The following is a 25891-nucleotide window of genomic DNA, read 5'->3' as shown; positions in this document are numbered from 1 at the left end:
GCCTGTACTTTTTCCCCTTAGGACACGGACTACTTCCTGCAACTTGCTGACATAGCTACATTATATCACACATTTGAGGTAGAAGGTGAGCTTATTGATCGTGTGTGATCCCAACATGAATACATGACTCCTTGCTAAAGTAACACTGAGACTGAGCTTGTTGCAGCTGAATCTGTAGCCTGAGCTGGTGGAGACTTCCTGAAAAATATTCTGGTGTTTGGGAGCAATTGTTTAGGGGTTTACAGTAAAACCGACCCTAAGTAAGGAAAGCTCAACTTTGACAAAAAGTAGAGCAACTTGCATAATACCAGCAACGTTCAAGAAGGAGGCCCAATGGGGATAAAGAGGTGGAAGAACTGCTCAGAGAAAGGAAACAGTTCATCCTCAACAGATGGCAAAATAGACAGCCTGACCAACCGGCTGGACAAACAAAGAAAATTGATAAGTGTGGCACGAGCCGTCATTGTGTAGAGGCCAGAGTCTCAGATGTTGAGGATAAACATAAACTAAGGAACTGGAGTCTGTGAAAGCCAGAATGAATTGTCGACCTGGCAGATTCGAACATGGCTCTCAGTAAGGAGCATTTAGTCAAACCATGGCTATGAACAGATGCATATCGCTTGCCTCTTTTCATAGAGTCTGGGAGGCAATTTCAATGTTATCAGTGCATTATTACCAGGTCACCATTAAAGATGTCCTTGCTTTGCATCAGATCATGAGGATGTTTTGCCTGACACCCAAAAGTCCTTTCATTCATCAGATATTCATTAAATTAAGGTACTATTCCACGGTGGAGGCCTCCCTGATCAGAAATACAACTATGGCTCCTATCCAATACATTGATGGCAAAGGTGCAAAATATTACGATTTTGCCTAGAACATTAAGAACACTCCCTCTAATGTCCTACGTTTGTGGTATGTTTATTGCCAAGTTGTCAAGAATCCTAAAAGGTCTACAAAGGTGTTTGAATTAGCTGTAAAGGTAACAGTCTAACCTGGAACGAGAATATGACTGTAGAAGGGATTAAAATTTACCAGCGAAGATCCATGATAAATCAGAGAGGCTGCAGAACAGGAGGTACTGCAACTGCCACACTAGATTTAGGGAGGGTGACAGGCCCAAACAGGCCATTAGCACTTTGAGGACATGGTGGTGAAAACCGCATAGCCAGTATTACTGCTTATAATGGGAATATTGCATCGAATCCATTAGAAGTACTTTGCATTTTCACTCAGTATTACTCACAACTATATGCAGCTCGTAACTCAATCTTCTACTTGTTAAGTCGGAGGCTATTACCTAATAATAGGCTGAAGTCATCAACAGCCTTGGTGTTATCTGATAATTTCATATTTGCTCGCCTATGTGATATGTAAAAGGAAGGAGTGAGAAGAGTAGGGAAAAACAGAATGGGGTTTTTCAGTCTCAAACGAATCTCTAGTTGGAATTGCTATAAAATTTAAATTAAAAAAAGTCTTGGATGACTGGAGCAGTGTGCTAGCCTTCAGCTGGTCACCTTATGAGCTGGAATTTCACAGACAAACATAAAGGACAAGATAAAATTCATTGGTCAACTGGGTAAAGCCATTTCTTAAAACAGTTTTCTTGGATCGCAATGTCTCTTGAATCTGGCAATGTTAGACAATGTCGACCACCACCGCCGAACACCCGCTCACTGCATGGAAACATCTCAGCACACCTAACACAGCCTCCCTCATGAAATCCATCCATTTGGGGCAATTACTGACCCCTGTCCCCAGCGACTCTTCAACCTCGGGAGGAAATGTCATCAGCCAACTCACCACCATCCTCAACGCCTCATTAACCACTGCCATCTTATCCGACGCCTGGAGACATGCCGAGGTCAGACCCCCTCTTCAAGAAACTATCGGCAGACCCCAAAGAACTCCAGGACTACCGTCCCATCTCACTGCTCCCCTTCCCAGCCAAAGTCCTAGAGAAGGCCATCAACCTCCAAATCACCGAACACCTGGAGAGAAACAAACTACTGGACCTTTCCAAATCAGGATTCCGAAGCAACCAGGCACTGAGACAGCCCTGATTGCCGCAAAAGATGACATCAGCATACTACTCAACAGAGGACAATCAGCCGTCCTAATCCTGCTTGAGCTCTCTGCCTCTTTCAACATGATCTCCCACCACACACTCACTGATCATCTATGCCAGATTGGTATAACAGAAGATGCTTTCTCAGGGGACGCACCCAGACAATCAGACTACCTCGCTGCACATCGGAAGTCGAGCACAGCATCTGCGGCGACCCCCAAGGCTCATCCCTCAGCCTTACCCTCTTTAACGTCTACATGACAGCACCAGATTGCACGACATCAACATCATCTACGCCGATGAGGGACAACTCGTCCTATCGCTCTCAGCAGACCCCATCTTAACAAAGAAAAACTTACACAACTGTATGAAGAATGTCTCAGCCTGGATGAAAGACAACTGCCTCAAACTCACAGATAAGACTGGAGACCTCATCTTCGGCAAACACCACTCTCTAGAACTCCTGGTGGCCGGTGGAACTCTGACCCCACCCCGTGCCAAAAGATCACACGCTCAACCTCGGCACCATCCAAGTGCTCCTCTTGGAGTGACATGTTCTGGCCTCAGGAGCTGGGCCCAACTCCACAGCCAGCTACGACAGTCAAAAGTCTTGGCATTAAGTTAGACAGTGCTCTTTTAATGACCAACCAGGTTTCTACCGTGGTTGGTACCTGCACTGGCCTTTTAAGACAGTTGCGCAAACTAGTTCCTCTCCTCTCCGAGCCGATGCTTCGCACAGTGGTTTCCGCCACCATAGTGTCAAGACTCGACTATGGAAATGCGCTCTACTTAGGCCTGCCAAAGACGCTAATTAACAGACTTCAAGTAGTCCTAAACGATGCCGCCAGGCTCATCTTTAATCTCCCGAGGAGAGCGCATGCCTCCCCATTACTAAAGAGTCTACATTGGCTGCCAATCGGGCAGAGGTCCACCTTTAAAAGCCTCTGTATAGCCCATAAAGCTATCTATGGGCAAGCCCCGGCCTACATTAAGGAACGGATTGAGATATATAGACCGGAAAGAAACCTTAGGTCTTCAGACGCCCAACTCCTTGTTTGCCCACATTTCAAACTGGCTACAATGGGAGGGAGATCTTTCTCGGTCGTACTACCGAACCTATGGAATGCCCTGCCTGAGGCACTCCGTAAGGAGGGTAACCTGCTCCGTTTCAGGAAAGCCCTGAAAACCAACCTTTTCAGAACAGCACACAGCCTAGCGTAAATCCTGCCCCTCCCTCTACCCTCTCTCAGTACCTCGGTTGTTATGTCTTGTGGTCAAAAGCGCCCCGAGACCTGCAGGTGATTTGGCGCTATATAAACCCGCAATAACAAATAACAAAATAACAAATCCTCAACAACACACTCTCCATGAAACTTAATGTCAACGCTGTCTCTGCAGCCTGCTTCCACTCACTCTGCAAAATCTTCAAGTGGCTCCCCATCAACACCAAGAAGACGGTAACGTAGGCCCTAATCACCAGCAGCCTGGACTACGGCAACCCACTGTATGCAGGCACCACCAATGAACGTATGCAAAGACTCCAGCCGATCCAGTGCGCAGCATCCAGACTAATTCTCAACCTGTCCACGAGAACTCACAACACCCAGCACCTGAAGGACCTCCACTGGCTCCCGGTCCAAAAGAGATGCCAGTTCAAGCTGCTGACACTCCTACAAAGCCCACCACGACCAAGGACACGCCTACCCGTCTGCTCTTTCACAGCCCCATCAGGAACCTTCGCTCATCACAACTCACCCAGATCCTGCACATACGTCGAAGCCGAGCCGGAGGATAGTCTTTCTCCCATCTTGCTGCTTAAGTATGGAACACCCTCAACCTCCACACCTCGCCGACTGACTTCAGTAAGGGCATCAAGACCTCGCTCCTCCACTGAGGCCTACAGCAAGTGCCGGATTACTCTCAGAGGTGACAAGCCACGCTTTATAAATCCTGCTCGATTGTCAGCTCAGAATAAAATGGAGGACCCAATTATCTTCTATTATATATTAAGCATAGTCGAAAGTGGTTGGTGATATTTCTGCACTGCCAGAGTGCTTGTAGCTTAGAGGCAGTTTTTCAGTTGTTGGAGGATTTTCCAGGTGATGCCAATTGCAAACTTACCCCTCTTTCTTCCAGTCATCTGCACTGGATGCTGCTGGCCCTAGAGTTGGGGTAAGGGGTTGTTAACTGACTGTGGAAGATACCATCAGGAAAATCCACTAGACTAAGCTTTTTGGAGTAAAATTGTATTTTCTGTTCCAGACTCATCGAATTAGGAATTTCAGTCTCCATTTTCATCCTCGGGTAATCGCCATCATGTGATCTAAATAGATCCAGTATATTGTGTAGGTCATCCAAGTTCAGGCCTTGGGTCTGTAGCCCACACGCAAGGACATGCAAAGGAGGTCTTAGAATGAGATGCAGTCTGTGGCAGAATTAATTAGCTGACAAGTCTGCTGCTTCAGCACTAATGATCTAATTGGAAGCTACACATCCTATTTTAATAGACTGCAGGAAATACTACCGCTTATCCATGGACTTGCAGTCTACAGCGGTTTCATGGGCTTCCAACGCGACATGTTCTACCTGCACAACAATACTGTGGTGCATGCATCTCTTTTGGAAGTGGCTTGAATGGAAGAGCCACAGAGAATAAGGTAGATGGGTTCCTCTTAAGCTTAGATCACAAAAAACATGAGCTGCTGAATAGCTCTAATCATTATGTCTGTAAAGGTTGTGAAAAGAACTAATCCAAGAGAGGTTGGGCATGAAATGGTCCACACAGATGCTATTCTTGTACTGGGATGGCTTGGAGGAGTGAAATCTCAATGAGGCAAGAGTGTTGAAAGTCATGACTTTGCAGACGTGGGACTCATCTGGGGTAACCAGCTCGGTTTACTAGAGCAACCTTCTTGTAGTGTGGAGTGATGTCTAAGATTGTTGGACTTGGGACTTTAATGACAGTTGTGCTATGCTGTAGCATTCTTAGCCTACTAACTAAGCTCACCTGGCACCAGCCAAAGAGTAGGAACTTGAGGGTGCCAAATACTGACTGGATCAGCCAAGGCCTCTGGTGCCTAGACAACAAATGATTGTTTAATGTACAAAAGGCCCCAAAGGATTCCCCTACTCAGATCCCCATGATATTAGAATAGGACTGGCAGGTCGATGCCTTCAGTGCTGTGACTGACCTCTGGTAAAGTCACATTAGACCATAGTAAGATTCACAGTAGGGGAGTGATACCTAGTCTGCCCCGTTGCTTCACTGGACGTGAAAAGGAAGTAGTGAAAGAAAACCAGAGAAACCCTAAAGTAAAAGTCAGTCAGATAGACTGGTGCCAAGGTGGATTCTCTCTCTGACCACTTTTGTCTTCTGAATGGCTTATTCTTGACAAATTGGACTCGTCTCACTGCACAGTTGCTCACCAGAAAGACTATGCAGAATGCATGGTTGTATTAGAACTTTCAACAGCAGTGCCCTCGCAAAAAGATCCTGACATGGTAACTGGAAAACCCTTCAGATTAGATGTGCAAGACCTTCAATGGACATTACCCAATCTCTGTGCTGTTAATCTACTGAAGGTTAATCTACAGGAATTGCACTGCACATTTGGCACTCAGAAGCTGACCAAGAGGATGGTCCTAATTTACAGTTAATTAATTACTTATTGTAGATAACATAGAACTACACTTGTCATGTACTTTAGTAGATGGCAAGTGTGCAGTCGTTCTTTAAACTATGCACGGGTGAGGCCAAACTGCTCAGACATAGTGTAATCAAACATAAGAACCATTTACCTGTTTTGGGATATTTTGATCATGAATGTAGTCGTGTTCTGCGAAGGCAGACCCATAGTCAAGGTCCCAGGGGATGCTGAAGCAGGTTGCAGTCTACTCAGAAAGGTGTGAGCAGTGCAGGGTGAAAGATTAGAAATGCCTATTTACAAAAATGCGGAGTCTTTTTTTTAAAATTCCAATAATCCAGAAGAAACCAACAATGGCAACTAAATAAGAGCTGATGAATAAAATATTTTTATATACATATCTGTTTATTTCCCAGGCCTTGAACAATATACAGCCACTGGCAATATTGGCATATGTCCTTTTATCAGCATTTGCTTACCATTGTAATGCCCAATAGCCCTTTTGGAGTCTGGGTATCCTTTAAACATAACGCTGGGATTTTCAGCAGCTGGCGGACTGGTTTTGATTGGATAATGAATAAGGAGTTTGTCCATAGTACTACTTAATAATGGTTCATGTTGGTTAATGTACTAACAAGAAAAAAATACATCCAAACCCATCAAGAAACTTTCGAGTGTACTATGTGAATGTATGCAACTCCTGGGATAATTTGTATACTTTTTAAATTTCATTGGGATGAACCCATGTACATTGATTGGCCTGAGCAGACCGATCTCAAAACTGGAAACGCATCTCAATTATATTTCTTTAAGGCAATGTTGTGACAAACCTATGCCCTAGGTAAGCACAGAAGGTGAAGTGCTAGCAAGATCCTGTTACATAAATTTAGTTAACAGGTTCAAAATATAATCTCGCTAGGACCCCGTTTTACACAGTACACATGGCTCAGGACTGTGTTCAGTGAGCCGAAGTGGCAGCGGGGTACCTTGTGGCTACAGAGAGCCTAAGTCGGTCTCCTCCAACGGATGGAAATGGACTATTACCTACCCACGTTTCTGGTGTTCGCATTTGAATACGCCAGTATAGCCATATTGTTTTACACAAGGGCGTGTATATGTTATGTTATGTTATGTTATGTTAATTGGCTCTTCTATAGCGCAACGGCTACTCACAATGGAGTGTCCCGGCGCTTTGGCGAAGAGGACCTTTAATGGAAAGGAAACATAACTGAAAATAAAAGACAACACGATTCCTAAATAAAAAGCCATGTTTTTAATGCCTTTCTAAAAGACAACAGACTAGGGGCCTGTCTAAGAGCAATTGGAAGTTCATTCCAAGCACGTGGGGCCAGGTAATGAAACGAACGCCCCCCTTGTCTGGCTCGTTTGATGGATGGAACGCGCATTGTAGACAAGGAGGCGGAGCGAAGAGCTCTGCTCGGTTGGTACAAAGCAAGGCGCTTTCTAATATACCTAGGGCCCAAATCATGGAGGGCCTTATAGGTAAGCGTCAGGCTTTTAAACAGCACCCTTTTGGCTATAGGAAGCCAATGCAATTCCTTCAGCAGATTGGAAGCACTAGCTCGTCTAGGTAGACCATAAATGGCCCGAGCAGCTGAGTTTTGCACGACCTGAAGTCTTCTTACAAGATACTTAGGAAGACCTAAATAAAGGACATTAACATAGTCCAGGCGCGACCCTACCAATGCCTGGACAATAACCCTTCGATAATTCACAGAAACCAAAGGGAGGAATTTCCTAAGCATCCGTAGGATACCAAAGCACTTCCCTGCAAGACAGGCTATTTGAGGTCCAAAAGTCAACTCGTTGTCAACAATAATACCAAGGTTTTTAGCCTTGGTACTGGCATTGGCAGGGGGAAAAAGATCCTGAGGCCACCAGTTCTTCCAGTTTGGTTCGGAGACACACCCGAAAAAGAGCAGCTCCGATTTATCGGAGTTGCATTTCAGGCCATGCCTCCTGAACCAATCAAAGACTGCCTCTAAGCAGCCTCTGATGCGGGTCCCATCAAACACCTCGTTCTTATTCTGAGTGAACAAGAGCTGGGTGTCATCAGCATAAGACACGATCTGGGCGCCAAACAACTCCGCAACCTCTGCAAGGGGGGCCATAAAGATGTTAAAAAGCAGGGGGCTAAGAATAGACCCCTGAGGGACCCCCACTTCCAGGGCTGACATAGCTGCGGAGTGAGGTGGCGCCCAGATCGTTTGTCGACGGTTGGCTAGAAATGATTTAAGCCATTTCCACACCGTCCCCCTTAGACCACAATCCCAGAGTCGAATTAGGAGAGTGTCATGGGGAGTGACTTGTACAAATATTTGGTCCTGAGGAATGCCTATGAACTCCCTTGGAGACTGACAAGGGTAAAAACATGTTGACCTTTAAGGGGGTATATTTGTTTTGAACCTCCTGTCCTCTTATTTTTAATCCTATCCAAGGACACTACTGAATAAATAAATTGAGCCCTGAGATAGTTTTAACCTAACACACACTTTTTTCACTGCACTCTGCCCCTCACTCACCAAAACCACTTTGTGGCATCCCTTTGCCTGAAAACACCTCAGCTCCTCTCCACCCACTACACTAGGTGGAGAGTCGTAGCCCACATCTGAGACCTTGTGGCCCCGATGTGCGGAGGGAGCCCAATGATGAAGCATGTCACCCTTGGGTGAGTGAGGGTTCTCGTCCTTGAAAATAATCTTTTCCCTTTGCACTTACTACACAACCCCGGGTTTAGGAGAGCATATTTTCTGTGAGTTTAAAATATATTTTCTCATTATGTGCTACGACAAAGGCTGACCAAAGTATAATGTCAAACAGAAGATAACACATCTATCCATCAGGATATTTATACTGCTACATTCGGTCAAAAAAACAAAATGGCCTTTTGGTTCTAGAGACCGCAGTAAGCTGAGGAATTAAACAGCAACTATTTCACTAAATATACATATCAATAGTCACGACACCTTTCTTTCATCTGAATTTTACATGTTTTCCTTTGCTTTCAAATGAAATAGCACAGAATTCACAAGAAGCTCCCTCTTAACCCCACTTTAACCAATTATGTTTGGGTAGAAAAGGAAACCACGAGCATGATTGATAATTTGCACAGGGGATATACCTAACAGATGTGTATAGGAGGACACACGGCATAAACAATCTGATGTATTATGCATAGTGATTTCAAGAGGATCCCCTCACCTAAGCCCAATTTGAGCCGGTGATTACTGCTGTGGGCCAAGGGCACTAATTGTTGGGGCTGGGCACTAATCTTTTTTCCTCAGATATTTACAAGAGCAACAGAGGGGAAAAACAAGCCAAATAGAACGACTGATAATACAAAGTCAGAAAAATTGTCACAAAGGGAGAAAGCAGAAACCTGCAAGAGTACGAAACAGGTAGGGAGTGTCTGGAAGTGAATTAAAGAAGCACGGGTGGTTATAGGAATACACAGCCATAGTATTCAGTGCACCGATATTCAATTGCACCGGCTGTGGTTTCTGAGGAGAGCCCTGGGCACCGGCACACATTCTTTTACAAGTTAAGCACTACCCATAGCAAACCAGTGGATCTTAGAAATCTGCAGCCTAAAAAGGACCCGAGTAGCCCAAATTTTGTATGTGTTGGAGGTGGATAATAGATTTTGTTCGTAAATCCAAATAAAGAGTTGCAATATTCAGTTCATAGACACATTAATGCATTCATGACCATAACTTTCAAATACACAAGCCATTTCCTAAGGATTTTAACTTGTAAAGATAACAAGCATTTACAATGCAACGGTCTCGCCTTTGCAAAAGTTATAGCTATTGGCATTGTAAATGACAACATTTTTATTTATGTGTTGGTTTTGAAAACAGATAAATAAATGGCATTGTCATTTATAATGCCAATAGCTTAATCTCTCGCAAATGCCTCAGTCAGTCAGAGTCTCTCTCTCTCTTTTTTAATCGCAGCACATACGCACGTTTTGTGTTCCCTAGCCGTGCCGTGCGGGGGCGGGGGGGCAATGGGGACTGCCTTCTCGTGCTGCCTTGCATCCAATGCCAGCTTTGCTCTTTCTCGATAAAGCACTGCTGATAAAGGGAATTTGCTATCAGCATTGGGGGCCAGCGCATAAGTGTGGTAATACTGGAGCGCTCACGGCTGGTCGCGTTGCACTGGATGGCCTGCTGTTGAGCAGCTGAGGATGTTTATATTGGCACAAGGCCATTTCAAGCAGCAATGTACAGGCCACCCGATACATTGACAAAGGCACCAGGTCACGGCAGCTGTAGGTCCGCACCAGCCGCCACAGCGCAGACAGGGGATGACAATGTTGATATAATAGGGAAGTATGTATGAAGGATGTAATAATGCTTTTCCCACATGCTAACTAATATTTGAACCGATTTACAATGTTCTGTTGCATTATGCGTTTGGGGCCTTTTATCTCAATTGGTTACGGTGTGGTGCGAAGAGTAACATGGTTGCAGGTTCGAGCCACATACAGGTCAGTTATTTTACTACAGATTCTGTATCGTCAGGACAATGCTTCCCTTCCCTGCATTGTCTCGCCCACAATTTTCAGCCAAGTGTCCATGCAGCGGTAATGGCGGCCGCATCGCACGGGGGTGCGCATTTATGTTGGGGCTATTGCAATCCTTTACGGTAAGGGGCGAGCTCAAGTCAATGGGTATATGGATTTGGGCAGCTTATTTAAGAGGAACGTTTATTTTATGGTTGGTGCGATTACATGGGTGGGTGCGCAAACATGGGTCAGCCAGCCCCTTAGCAGGTTGCGTCCCGAAACTTGGAGTCTTTCGGTTTCAGAAGCAACAAAAAAGCAAACGACAGGAATCATACAAACGGTGGAAGACTTAAGCCAAAAGCAACTTGGAGGTAAGAATAAGGGGGAGAACAGGGCAGACAGAAGGGTCCTGGCGCGAATCAACCAGAAGTTAGCGAAAGTGGCATCAGGGGACTACAGGAGGGAGGTATTGCACGAACCGGACAGCCTCTTAAGTTGATTTCTCTTTCCAGACAAAGACGCACATGCATACCAAGCAAAGTGAGCCGCCGGGAGGTATTACAGGCTAGATTGTTGCAAGCGCCGGCGAACGAGCAAGGAGAGCTAAATAGAAGTCAGCGTTAACTTCACCACGCAGAAAAAGTCCGTAATGGAGGAGAAGAGCTCGCCAGCCCTATTCTCTATGGATGAGACCCCCGATCGGACGGCGTACACATTTCTCTTTTAGCCTCAGGCTGGGCTCCCGGACTTCCTGCTGACTTTAAAGCTTTCTTATCTTCTTTATGGGGCCATCTGGACCCATAAAGAAGATAAGAAAGCTTTTACCACAAACGTAAGGCAAGGAACCCAGTCTGAAAAGGACTGGTCTTCGAGAGAAAGAAGAATGTCACTAGGACCTCTTCTCCAAGGGCTGGCCACCGTTTAGATAGCCAGCCAATGGAGAAGAGGGGCGGGGCTTAACCCTCGCTAGTGAGGAACACTCTAAAACAAAAATCGCACGAACTCGACTGCGCCTGTCCGCAGTACGCCACGCAAAACCTAAAAATCTCGCTAGCTCGACTGCGCATGTGCGCAGTACGCCACGCGAGACCTAAAAATGTCGGTATTTGTGAAATCAGAACTGGTAGGCCATAGGCCTTAGTCTCACTAAGCATGAAAAAACGCACCAACACATTCTGACCAAGCAAATGAACAGTTTGTCGAGCATTTCTATTCAATTTTCAAAGACGACGAGCCCAGTAAATAAACACTTCAGTATTTGCAGCATATTGGTACCTTTAAAACAATATCACAACTTTGATACCCAGTTGAAAGATCTTAACAGCATACTGGTGAATATACATTTTGGAAAACAATGCAATCCATGAGCCTTATAATATTATTAAATTCTGTTTAAAGACAGGCGGATTGGTATCAAAAGCATAGAGAAAGAAATGGGACATGCGACACAGACAGTAGACAAAACACATAAAAGTAGAAATGAAAATGGTTACCTGTGTGCTTTCGAAGGTGCTCTTTAAAATGTCCAAAATGGTCAAATTGCTTTTCACAGTATTGGCAAACATGTATTTTTTTCCCCGGTCTCTGCTTCTTGTTGGCTCCATCTTCATCAAGATGGTAACAGGTGAGGTGCTGTTTCCAGGCAATCTCTCGTACGTACCTTTTATTGCATATGTCACACTTGAAAGTCTCAGTGGAGTGTGATTTCATGTGTTCCTTAAAATGGTAAAACAATTTAAATGAACGGTTACATTTCTCACAATGGAACAAGTTGTTGGCATGTGACAGCTGTACTTCCATAATTTCAATGTCTTCTACCTGTTTGCATGTCAGCTCTGTTTCAGGGCTACCTTCTTCTTCTAACTGTCTTTTTCTTTCTCCTTGCCGATACTTGCTAGTGATATCTGCTAAGAGGGCCAGTGCAGAGTCATCTGATGAACCTGTGCTTTGTATATATTTTATGGTTTGTTCTGCCGAGGTGTCTTCTTCCAAGGTATCTATGGCATCATCTTCTAACTCAATTGCCCCATCAGCAATTTCCACCTCAATTTCAACAGGCTCCGCTTCAACGGACGGTAAAGTTTCTGTGATGACATTTGAGGTTTCTGCAATTTTCCTCTTTTTGGTTTTATTACTACCTGGTGGACTGTCTTCAAAAGGTGAGGAATTTTCATTGTTTCTGAAATAAATATGCAGTTATGAAACAAATAACCAATGAAATTCTTTATCACAACAAGCAGTTATCGATAAAAGACAATATATTGAGTACCTTTTCGGGTAAGGTTCTCACTCTATAATCTGAAAAGCTAGTTGAGATTTTAAATTAAAATCAGGACACTGCATAATTTTACATATATATTGCCCATGTATCTTTACACGCAACTTCCTGTACAACCGAGTTTTACAAAGGAGAAAGTGAACATAAACTATGATTAAGAATGTGTTAACTACAATGGCCAAGGCTTTCGGATTCCACATCAGCCACACAATGGTTGACAACAACTCCAATCAGAATAAACATTCAACCTCATACCAAGAGTTGAAATTAATGTCACACTAATACTGCAGGAGAGAAGTCAGTCTTGGGCAGAACCTAAATGCTTTTACCTTTTTCCTCTAACCCTAGTTTGACCTGAGCAGTAATTCTGGCCTTTGATAAGAAGTCAAACCATAAGTTTGTTTTAGGAACCCGTGGAATTTTTATTCTGTGCTTGTAATAAGATCAAAATGCTCTGTCGCATGACAAAATGAAGCATTAGTTTTCCACAGTACAAGAAAATGTACCGTTCACGTTTAAAATCAGCACAAACATTTAAACTTAATCCGCATAACCTGGCAAACACAAAAGGGTGGGTTCTAATGTCTTCACTACAGTGCATTTGACAGCATATCTATCAGACCATTTATTTCTTGGAGCAAGCCATAGAACACTTTTGCTATAATTTTCTGGGAAAAGGATGGACCTTTGCTATACTACAACTCCCAAGTCAGCGTAAAGTGTAAGAAAAATGCAGTCCCTAAGTAAATATGGTGATCAACGGCCTACATTTACAGCATACCCTGCAGAGGACATTTTTGCCACTGCTTAAGACCAGCCATATAGTGGAATGTATTGGATCCCTTGTCCTAATCAGTTCTGATTTATTTAGGGTGATTAATGTAATCAGCTGGTCCAGGTTGTAAACTCAAAATCAGACCATTTAGCCCAAGGCAACCAGACAAAGCGTGAATCGGAAAAGGTTACATGTCAATCCCTCCTTTTCCACTGGTTAAAATGACATACATTGCTGTATTTGCAGGATCCTGTGCTTCATACATTACACTGAAACAGAGTCCTAATAACAGCAAAATCTGGTCTTGCATTATGTTCAAAGGAAGTACACGGGTTGAGTAGGAATCTGGACAGTATGTATGCAAAGGTGTAAACTCATCTCCAAGTGGCCACTCTCAAAATTACATTGATAAAGGCATTCCTTACTAGAACAGCAGTGAGTGCATTTCTACATTCTAAGCAATCAAAAGGCCTACAAGGAAGAGGCCTTTTAGCCTTCTGATAGAAAACGGGGGTACAGGACACTAACCATGTAGCTTTTTTTTCGCCAAGAAAATGACAGACTGAAGATGGTCGGAGCACAACACGGATCTTAACAAAAGGCCTACCTTCATATTTCCTCCACATCAGACTCTACCTGAATTAACCTTTGAACAGGCAATGATTAAGGACATGGAATCATCCTTACAGAACAATAAATGTCCCTTTCACAACTTTTCCATCAGAGCGATTGAAGTTTTACCATCATTAATGATCGACCCGGACACAGTGATCAAACCAGCAGACAACGGGGAAGCAACCTTTCTCCTTAGGTACGACTACTGAACAGAATGCTCAAGATTACTTACTGATGGACAGAATTACATTACCAAAAGGTAAATTGTGACTCAACCATAAGACTGAAATTTAAAGATCAGAGTTTTAAAAGGTCGCTTAAAAGAAAATTGGGTTAAACAGATAAGCAAAGTTCCACCAGACAGAAATCCTGACGACTTCATAATTTAATATTTTATCAAACATTTCCAAACAATGAATATCTCCATCAGGCAACAGTATCATGTATAGGATCCATCCTTGAACCTTTCGATCCATTTACAAACATTTATTTTATAAGACTACATGTGAAGGCTATGGATCACTACAAGTGCATGCCACTGGAAATATGCGATTGTGCAGTCATGGTTGTGTTTGCATAAATATAACAAGAAAACTTTCGCTCCAACGCTTCAAACAATACCAAAAGCGTTGCCACACAGTGTAAGGCAAAGTTTAACTGGTCACCTTTCTGGTACTTATTTGTATATCCGAGTATTAAACTGGTACTAATGAGATGCAACATATGCCTACAGTGTTAACAAGTGTAAAAATGAAAAAGTAATGATATCACAATATTTGCCACATTGCACCACATAATTCAACTTTTTTTGCTGCCTAATTTAGTCAACCTTAACACATAATTTGCCCTTTCCCTGCCACATCATTCCAGTTACCCTTTCTGCAAGACACTAAAGACATCCTCAACCTGTCAAAAGATGTACTATTTAAACCCTGGCCTCACCCCCCAACCCCCAAAGAGATTTTTACACTGGCATCCCACAAAAAGGGACTCTGAATGCAGTACAGCATCTTCTACTAGCAACACCTCTAGACACAATTCTGTGGACTTAATAAGGCAGTGTGCTAAACTGGCCATGACAAAAACCCTTTCACTTGGAGTACCAACTGTATCCACAGATCACAGGTACTTCTATACGAAGTACTTTTGCACCAAGCACGGCTAATCTGAATTTGCACCATTTTCAAACCACACATCTATTTCATCTATCAATCTGTACCATTGCTTGACCAAGTTTTAGAAAAACTACAAATATATTTTAATATTTTTGGAAGGGGAAGAAAATAGTGCTATATCCTTCACCATAAGGTTAAATAATCGCAACCCCATTTGAATTTTATGAGCACCTTAAACAGGCAACATATAGCTTTTCTAGACTTAAGGATCACTGATGACAATGAGAGATTGAGGCCAGAAATGTACAGAAAACCCACAGATAGACTCCTTTACATTTCCGCAGTTTTTACCCAAGATGCCCGTTGGAGTCTACCAGTAGGACAGATCTTATGGTGATGGAGAAACAGCTTTGATCCAAGTATATGACAAGTTCCTTGCCACTATTCACACAGAATGCAAGGATTTGGGTTATTAGTTGCGATGGATAAAGCCCTAAATTGTCATTTTACTGGGAACCAAGTGCCCCATTGTAGAACTTTAATCTCTAAAGGAACAAAAGCAGAGCAGTCCAAGGCCTACTCAGGAGAGGTGGTGTGGGCTAGTGTAAGGAAACAGGCCATTAGTTGTGTGGCCTGCATAAATAATGGGTTCATATTTGCCCTCCACTGGTAAACAAACACCTGTAGGAAGCTGGCTCTGTATATACTTTACCAAAGTAAGTTATAGTATGCACAGAGCCCAGTGGAACCCCAAAGGTAGGCAGAGGTAACTGTAGATAATACCTTACTCTCCATTTGTGGTAGTGTGGGCGAGCAGTAAGACTTTATCGGAGGGTAATGCTAAGCATTTATTGTACAGACACAGGCAAGAAATGATGTCACATACTCAAAGACTGAACTTATACCAATTGGTTTGTATAAAAATATTATTTTGTTATATTTCCCAGAAACAAGCAAGAGCGGCACCGGTAAGTGCAAATGGTACATTACAAGACAGGTTGAACAATACAAGCTAGCTGAATGAAAGTTACTTTGTTACAGGTTTGTAAATGCTTTGAATACCGTTGAAATTACTCTTAAGATTGCTTTTGATTACTTTATGGATTACTTTTTCTACTCAATGTGATATGCCTAGATATCACACTGGGACATTTCCTAGAGAAAAGGCAAGTAATGCCGTTTTAATATGTTTGCAGTTTTCTTAAGAGTTCCATAGAAACAAACTTCATACTAAGAACAATTTTCAGGAAAAACAGTCAAAGCAATCATATGGGAGGAAAATGGAGTCATCGGTTTACAGGTAAGTACTTTGTTGTGGGAGTTGGGTTTCTGGGGTTAGAACCAGGGTTCCCCCAGGGTCAAGGATGCACTCTCAAAGCACCCTGAGCAGCACTAGAGCAGCCGGCTGCAGTGTTGACGCCCAATATTAGCCAATGGGGGATAGGGGGCCTCCGGTTGGTGGCTGCTCACGAGCTGGCAGCCACAAGGTTGTGGGAGCAAAGCTCCTGGTGTTAGGCTCAGGGCAAATGGGGACCAGAGTCAGCACCCAAAGTGCACCCGCAGCAGCACAGGGGCAGCTTGGCGCAGGGTGCCGTTTTGGCATCGGGTGCCCTGTGGATTTCAATGGGGATTCTCTGTTGCAACAAACACTGCAAGCTCAGGGACAAAGATCTTCTGGAGGTGACCACCGGTTGAAGAGGTAACGGCCTGGGAATGCTGGGACACAGTTGGTTGGGCCACCCAAAGCCACTCAAACTCCGGCTGTGGGTGTTGGGTGCAGAGTGGTGCAGACTCACGGATTTAGCCAGAGTCAGAGTCAGTGGGTGTGCAAATCCGGTGCGCAAGGGAGACAGAGTCTTGGTTTGGGAAGTCAGGGCAGGTCCTCCGGGTTCTTGGGGGCTGCTGACTGCAGGCCACCGCGATTTCGCTGGAGAAGGTTTGAGGTGGGGACAGGCCGGTAGGGCTGGGGAAAAGTCAGTGGGCATCCTCCTCTAATCAGTTCAGCACGGCTTCTTCGGTCCTTCTTCTGGCCCGCTCTTGTCTGAAGAGGCAAGGTTCAGGGTTGCCCCTGAAGACTAAGTTTAGGGGCATTACAGGTAGGTACAGGTCGGGACCAATGGGTTCCTTCCTTGGGATGGGTACACCCCCTATTATTCCACCCTCCAGTGGTTGGTTCTGCAAGATGGTGGGGACTGAGAGTTGTGCTTCACCTCGCCTCCCCCACCTGTGGGGTGGGGCTGGCAAAGGTGGGCACCCCTCCCTTCCTCACTTGGTTTCTCTCCGATTCTCCCGCCCAAAGTGGCAAGACGAGGGCACTATGTGCTTTTAAAATGCCCCTCACACACCAAGAATCCCTTAGTGTCATGCTTCATCATTGGGGTATTTTAAAAGCACATAGTGCCCTCGTCTTGTCACTCTAAGAGAGAGCCTAGTTCGCTATTCACGTATCAGTTTTTCACCAAAAGATAAAAATTAAAAATCCATAATCACACTTGATAGAATCTTTTTGTTTAGAAATACTAGCCAGGAGGGTGATTCTATAATTACCTCTACACTCCCTCTATTGTTGTTTTGAAGTTATAGGCAGCGTGCAGCTGCGGGAGCTCAACAGAAACTGTGTCACTAGCACACTACGTGATTCTGCACTCGACGGCACCCCACAACTGGGACTAATAAGGAAACCCCTATTTTTTGGAAAATGGCTGATCTAGGACTTGCATTCACCGAAGATGAGATCTCCAACCTGATGGCATCTCTGGGTACTTTTGACGGCCTCAGTACTGCGGGCTCTTCCACAAGAAATAATGACTGGGACGAGTTGGAAGAATTAAGAAGAACCCAAATTAAGACCGCAATTCATGGACTGTTAATGTCCGAATATCTTCCTTGACGACAAGACCTTTAAAATTGACTGGTCCCAAATCTCATGGCGATGTACACGAGATTGGATTGTACTTATAATAAAAACTGCAAGCAGGTTAGCATCTGAACTCAAAGTTGAAATACAAACAATTGAGGTACGGCTGAAAAACTATGAAACTCCTGCAAATCTCAAAAAATATCTTGAGGAACTAAACAAAACACCCAATGAATTTGAGTCATCACTGAAACAAAGTAAATACGAAAAGCTAAAGAAAGATACAAGTCGGTGGACAAAGGAAAGATTTTATCCATACATAAAAGATGACTACAGACCGTCACGCGACAATGTCACTGATGACGAATCATCTGATGCAGGTTCCAACAGTTCGAACTCAAGCAAGGGGAAAAGCCCTAGATATCAAGGAACGAGACCTAACCACAGACGCCCAAATTACCGAGGTGCAAGAGGATGGGACAACTATCCACCACATACGATGTATCCCCCAACAGCAATTTGGCCCACCACCCTTCCAACATCCACAGGGGTTATTCCCGCCTTGGGGATATCCACAGCAAGACTATGGCTACTTTGACCAAACGACTTTTTTAGGCTCGCGCCAGGGACGCAACAAAGGGAGAAACAGAAGAGGAACGAATGTACATTGGAACACCGGGGAAGAAGAAACACCGAGGGTGTCCACAAGGAGCATGACAGGGGCATCGAAGAATCAGAAGTGAGCCTCGTTGTGAACCTGACAGACATTGAACTGACTGAATCCCAGGGAAGAGTACTGGAGAAAGGTTTAGGGTATGTCCCTACTGCCAACATGGACAAGTTCAATCTCTGCAAAGAAATGCAGGAATTCATGAGACGGCTGAAACGCCAAGTTTTCTTCAAAAACAAAGAGGTTGTAACGGAAAAAGGAGACACCGGTCTAAAACCTAAATCCAGATTCACCCCGATGGATAACACACTACCAATTGAACTCCTTACATTCGAGAAGGCCGTTATGAGGGATCTCGAGGATCTCAGTCCATCAAACACACGAGTATTCCAGAACATCTTCAATGAAGAGCGGAAAGCATTACAAGAACTGAGCAACAACAAAGAAATAATAATAAAACCAGCGGACAAGGGGGCTGCTACTGTAATACCAAGTATGACACAGTACCACAATGAATGCATGCGACTTCTACAAGATCAACGAAACTATGAAGTTCTGCGAGAAGACCCTACAGAAAGAATTAAAATCAAAATCAAGACAATGGTGGAAGAGGCATTGGCTCACAACTGGATCACCAAAAAAGAAGGAGACTTCTTATGTCAAAAGAATCCCAAGACCCCGTATCTGTACACTTTACCAAAAATCCATAAAAACCTGGACAATCCCCCGGGCCGTCCAATCGTCTCGGGGATTGGTTCAGTTTTGGAGCCGGTCTCAAAATTTGCTGACGCCTTTCTCCGACCAATGGTCCAACGAACATCAACCTATCTCAGGGACACGAAGGATGTGCTGAACCTATTAGAGGACTCAAGGTTTGACCCCAACACCCAGCTCCTAATCAGTTGTGCCGCATAATGAAACCCTTGCGATCATCGAAGATGTCCTCTTTGAAGATGACTGGGAATATCAAACCCCACGCAACGTGATTATAGAGTGTTGCTCTTTGGCACTGAAAGAGAATTTCTTTGAGTACAATGGCACCATATACCTGCAGAAGCACGGGACCAGCATCGGGAGCACTTTTGCTCCAAGCATAGCTGGTCTCTATGTGCACCATCTGGAGGTAACCAGGATACTGAACCCCATTAATCCGTTCAGAGACAACATCAAGACCTGGAAAAGGTACATCGATGATATCCTTATCATCTGGGATGGAGATGAAAGAACCTCTCAACAGTTTCTTACCTGGCTGAACCTCCAAGATGATTTTCTCAATTTTACTAGTACCACCTCGAACAGTAATCTTGTTTTCTTAGACCTGAACATCTTTCCCAAGAATGGCAGGTTGATGACCACCACCCATTTCAAGAGTACATCTAAAAATTGCCTGTTAATGTACCAGAGCTTCCATCCGAAACACCTACGGGTCAATTTACCGTATGGTCAGTTTCTGCGTTTACGCAGAAACTGCACAGAAATTGAGAATTTCAAACTTCAGTCCATAGACCTACGGAAAAAGTTGGAAACTCGCCAGTACCCCGAAAAGATCATTAACCAGGCATACAAAAGGGCAAAAAACAACTGTAGAGAGAGCCTACTTGAAGAAAAAGTACAAAAGGAAGAAGATAAAAGACCCATCTGTGTAACAACATATAACACGAGCTCCAACCAGGTGACAAGAATTGTCAATAAGAACTGGAGAATCGTCAACAGTGGAGGGTTACAGATACCGAAACCCATCTTCTCCCACAGAAAGGCGCGAGGCATAAGGGACATACTGGTACATACAAGACCAGGAATCGAAAGAAATAACTCTCAAAAGAATCCCAATTTTGTACAAGGCCACCATCCGTGTGGGAATTGTAAAGTGGGTGGCTTGACTAAAAAAAGCAAAAAACTGGTCTTTCGCAATGGTACAACTTGGGAGCAGAGATGCTTCAGTAACTGCAATAGTTTCAATGTGGTGTATCTCATTACCTGCCCGTGTCACCTGGAATACGTCGGTATGACGAGTAGGGCTATAAAACTGAGAATAGGGGAGCACAAAAGCACGATAAAATGCAGAAAATCAAGTACCAAACTGACCAACCATTTTTTAGAAAGAGGCCATAAACCTGAGGACATTTCATGAACAATAATCGAATTGGTTGACCGTGAGGAACGCCTCCTAGAAAAAGAACAGAGGTGGGTTTTCCGCAGTAACTCGAACAAAAATGGCCTGACCGATGAAATCCCCTGGGGCCAACTATAAAACTCTTCCTAACTGTCAAACGAGCCCATGATTAGCGAACAATATACAATCAAGCCCTCTGTAGGTTATCCATATGAGCGCCTTAGCCGTGTTTTAATTTCAAATGTGCACCAGTAATTTGTAGTGAGTACAATATTCCAATCTGTCGCCCAGCCAGCACGTGTCATCTGCCAAGAATAAGAATCTCTTGATCGCGAAAATATATACGCTCCAATCGATTCATGAATTACGTGATCTTTCACAGCCAACTTAATGACTTCTACATGTCCTCTAAAGAATATACTGAAAAAAACCCTACTGTGATGGTATTGATAATTGATATCACAATTTTCCGTTTTTATAAATATAGCATTCAGGGGGCACCCCTAGATAAGGTATCTTTGATTTAAGTTGCAGTCCAACAGAGAACATAGAAACAGAGGAAATACTTCTCTAAACCACCCTCCCTCTGTCCCGTGCGTGGTGGCCATCTTGGGTTAGCGCAATAGCTTTCAGCGCTACCCGTAATCAGGTGATGCAAACACCACTCGCATTTGAACTATAACAAGGAAGGAGACTGGACGCTCCCAATTCTTCAGAGCGGCACAAGGGTAGGAATAAAGCATTGCACAAAATTCGGTAAATGTAAGTACAAAGACTCATACCACGAGTCTCTAAACCCGGTTACTTTCATTACGAGAGCCAGCAAGACTTATACGCGAACTGTATAACTAAGACAAAGGTGCGGTTTTCTTTCACAGTTTACCGCGTGGAATACCCTTCGCCTGCCAGCTCATGGGGCAGTTAACATTTGCCTAATCAGTATGTATGCATATCTCTTTTTCGCTTCAATGATAATGAGAACGATATCCGCCACCCCCCTCTCTTAACTATAACTCCAACGGTCCTTCGGATCGATATTTGTTGTATATTGATCCCCAAGTCCCATATCGCAATGGTGTCATTTGAGTGCATTGAGTCGCATGTATGTGTGTTTTGTGAGTCTGAATCTGTCCACATAGATGTGTGGCCAACGATACTCGTCAGACCATTTAATCTGTCAACAGGAGCATACTACTGTTCCTCCTCTCTCCAATGAGCGTGACATTAATGCTCTAGACAAACGGGGTCACCCATTAGCACTGTGAACCTTGACTGAATGAGGAGACTTATCGATAATAATGTGATAATCATTTTGGTCAGCAAATCATTTTTGCCAATATGTGTTTTTTCTCTCCCTCATTCCTTTACAGAGACCACACTAGGTCAACATTTTTCACGCTTCACCGAGGGCCAACTCATGCCCAGAAGCTCAAATAGGTGGCCGATTTTTGCTACCTGTTTGTAGGACAATAGGCATACCTCTTTAGAACGGAGTACTAATTTGTAGGGACCACTAGAGGTCCTGATGAATAAGCAGTAGGGTACTGCTTACGAAACATGTCGACCCAGTAGTGAGCTAATAGCCCTGCCACACAAACCCCTTTTTAATGTTCCCAGCCAGAGAAGTTAATAAAATATATTTTTTCTACTTGCCAGGGAATTTTTATCTTTTTATTTTGCACTCACTGAATTAGGTCCCTACACTTCACTGATCACACCTACATTGCACCTACACATAGCCTTTGTCACAAAAACAGTGCTCCCGCGTAGGTCGTAGCACACCCCGCCCCTTAGAGGGATGGGAAGACCCCAATGATGAAGCATGACACTAAGGGATTCTTAGTGTGTGAGGGGTATTTTAAAAGCACATAGTGCCCTCGTCTTGTCACTCTAAGAGAGAGCCTAGTTCGCTATTCACGTATCAGTTTTTCACCAAAAGATAAAAATCCATAAATCACACATTGATAGAATCTTTTTGTTTATAAATACTAGCCAGGAGGGTGATTCTATCATTACCTCTACACTCCCTCTATTGTTGTTTTGAATTACAATTCCTTTCCCCCATCACACTTGGGATCAGCTCTTCTAGTAAATTCCTTTTGGGCTCCTTGGGGTGAGCAGCGGTGCTCTTGTCGCTCCCAGGCACCTTTTTTTTACATCATTGGTGGTAGCCACACCATCAAGGGACCACCACAGGTAACAGAAATGGCTTCACAATGTCAAGGCCAACAGAGTGTTATGGGGCGCTCCTCCAGGAGCGTCATACTGAGGAGAGGCCCTCCCGTTGCCCCAAAGAGCTGCTTCCTTTGTTTTGTTTGTTGTCCTTACTGTGTGGCCTTACGTAGCTCTTTTTTTAAAGGGGGGGTGGGAGGTGAGGGTCCCACCTGAGCACATGGCATGCCTTGGTTCATTGGGGGCAGTCCAGGGCGCCCACCCCTGGCTGCCCCAGCAGTTTCCCCACGTAGGCAGCCTCTCCTGTGCTGCCCTGGGAACCGGCAGCACTCTTCCCCCATGCCAGCTCCTGTTGAAAGGGCACTCACTTCAGTGTTAGCTGCCACCAAGGATGGGGGAGAGGGGGCGAGGGGAGGGATCACGCTGCATTCTCTTTTCCTCTATTGAGGTCCAACGTTGGGGGTCCTGAGCCCCTGTGATAAAAATCCAGCTTGGAAACTAGGATCCCCGGGACCTTTTGGGTCTTAGGAGGGGGCTCTACCTACACCCCCCTTTCCAGGGTAAAATGTATGAATTTCTCCTTGCAGCGACTCCCGGGCCCTAGACCACCCCTGGGACAGGAAACTCTTCGGCCTGGGTGGGGTGGGGCATATGTCAAATCCTTTGTTCAGCCATACAGTGTTTTTCTCCATTGTGGGCTCAAGCCCTAGCCCTTTCCTCAGGCCTTCTGACGCTAAGGTGACAAACTTTGTAGGGAGCTGGTTTCACTGGCTGCCCATGCCAGCCTCTCTCCTGTGTTTCCTCTGGAACTCCTCTCTTCCTTGGTGCAGAAGCCTAGTCCCCCCCCCACCTCCCCCCAACTCGTCCTCAGGGGGTGTAAGGGGACTAACTTCCCTGGCGAGAGCGCCACTGGTCCTGAGGAAAACTGTAGTTTGAGACCTTAGTCCAGATGGATATCAGGGGTTCCTCTTTCCAGCTGTCCATAGCTGCCACTTCCAGTCAGTGTCCAGCAGAAGATCACAGCCAAGAGATCTCTCCCTCTTGCGCAAGACCTTTAAAAGCGGGGAGGGGCAGAAGGTTCTAGCAGCGAGGCACCTCTGGCCTATCCTAGGATTCCACATCACCTCTCCGCCCATCCCAACCCTCCTGCACAGGCTGCTGGGACATTTCAAAATGGTGTCACCCAGAAGTCACTAGCAACTCTGCTCTGGGGGCCTAGGCTACACCCCTCGCTGACATCACTGCCAGGGTCTTTCTCACCAAATCTTCAAAAGGAACTCCCATCTTGTGCTGGTTCCAGGGGTATGGACTCCCTCCTATAGTCCTTAATTCAGTGGGCTTGGACTGGCCTATCCCTGGTACAGTGTGACGGCAGATTGATGCAGATCAGGAGCTGAGTGAAGCACTGTTAATTGCTCCCTTTGTGTGGGGTGGGCTTTGTTCCTGCTGCTGGAGAGAAATGTAATTAACTTGGCACAGCAGGATGTCAAAAGGTCTGGGATCTGATCCTGATCCGAGACAGAGAAATATGACAAACCTGGATGACCCAATAGCTCAACAGATATCTTTTTACAACTTGCAGAATTAATTTTCCTGCGCAGATTACACCCCAATTAGATAGGTCACTGGATTCTGTAGGTCAAAGGGAAGCAAAACAGCACTCTAAGGCAGTCTTCCCCATAAGTGTATAATAAAGTGTCACTGCAGACAAGATAGTAAAGCCCACTGACTTTCCCTACGAGTGTACACTAACATTAGGAGGTCTTCCCCAGGTAAATATCATATTCTGCAAAGTCCCCTCTGTGCCAGGCTGCCTATGCTCAGTTACTGGGCTACACATTATAGGAATCTCCTACGAGCAGCCCTCACACACGTGTACATGTGTTCATGTGTAACCTGCAAAGTGCACCTTACAACTGCTGCAAAGCAGCAGCCTTATCTTAAAAGGGGAACACTGGCGGTAAACAAGCGCAGTCCATTTACTGTGAGTCACCAGTAGTGGGGCTCACCCACAGTAAAAAGGTCACATACCAGGTGGTCAAGAAGAACCAATCGCCTCACAGCTAGCAAATCCAATTTGCCGGTATGCAACAATAACACTCAATAAAATATTGTGCAGTCAGTGCTTTTCTTTTATGAAGATGTACATTTATTACACACACATAAAATTACAAATATGTACACTAGGCAGATTTAGATACCTTTAGTGACACACTCAAATCAAATGTATATTCCCAACACCCCCACATATATTAGATGTACAATCACTCCATGGGGGGGGAGGGGTCATTATATTCAAGGCAGAAGTACTGGCTTTATCAAGGGGTAACCAGTAAAAGTAATGGAACCAATAACAAACTTCAAATGCATTAATTTTAAGTATAAACATTGCATTGGTCATTAAAAAATCATTAATAATAAAAAGAACGTTTAAACCAATTGTCAGAGTCCATCTTAAACCTCTGCAGGCAACAACATGTAGCCATATGACCGACCTCAAGGAGACCCTGCATTCCTGAACACCGGAGCAAAAGCTCAGCCCTGCCAGTGTTTGAAAGAAAATGGGAGTTTCTCCTGGGGTCATGTGCGCAAGGCCCCAGGGGACTTCGGGTTGGTTTGCAGAAAATAGTTAATTGGGGGTGGAGGTACTGATGCAATGCTTTAAAAATACTTTGGTGGTGCACCAGTCCTTCCTTGGACCACCCACAGAGAAAAAGCCAATTTCCAGTCCTTCACCGGGCACTATGGTTTATTTCCTGTTGTTGTTAATTCGATTTTCTTTTTAGTTTCTCTTTGGTGGGTGCCCTGTTCCCACCTGGGGGGCACACAGCCATGCTTCAGAGTCAGCTCCCAGTTAACACAATCCATTGCTGACACGGGAGCTGGCATGTTGCTTCTCAAGCCCACATCCTCTTGAGCTGGTTGCCACTGTGCCTCCCCCACTCAGAGGCAGGGGGAGCGGATGTGGCACAGCATCCAGTGAGGGCACACAACACTTCTCTCCTCAGTGGACCTCTTGATGGCATTTGGTGTTGTTTGGGCTTAGAGGATAG

The 25891-nt window shown here is 44.6% G+C and overlaps 1 protein-coding gene across 4 annotated transcripts in view; it reads right to left on the bottom strand.

Annotated features, from left to right (window-relative positions):
* Positions 1–25891, bottom strand: part of ZNF131 (zinc finger protein 131) — a 182346-nt gene that overhangs the window by 124088 nt on the left and 32367 nt on the right. For 2 of the 4 annotated variants that reach the window (XM_078675031.1, XM_078675033.1), the window contains exons 5-6: positions 12062–12422; positions 11737–11959 (exon numbers count right to left, since the gene is read on the bottom strand). In XM_078675031.1, the coding sequence (XP_078531157.1) occupies positions 11737–11959; positions 12062–12422 (584 nt within the window). Of the gene's footprint in view, positions 1–11736; positions 12423–25891 lie in introns of all 4 variants that reach the window. The other 2 variants (XM_078675030.1, XM_078675032.1) reach the window with 1 other exon arrangement.

Source organism: Lissotriton helveticus, chromosome 2_1 (genome assembly GCF_964261635.1).
Source record: "Lissotriton helveticus chromosome 2_1, aLisHel1.1, whole genome shotgun sequence".
Lineage (NCBI taxonomy): Eukaryota > Metazoa > Chordata > Amphibia > Caudata > Salamandridae > Lissotriton > Lissotriton helveticus.
This window is presented reverse-complemented; position numbering and strand designations above follow the sequence as displayed.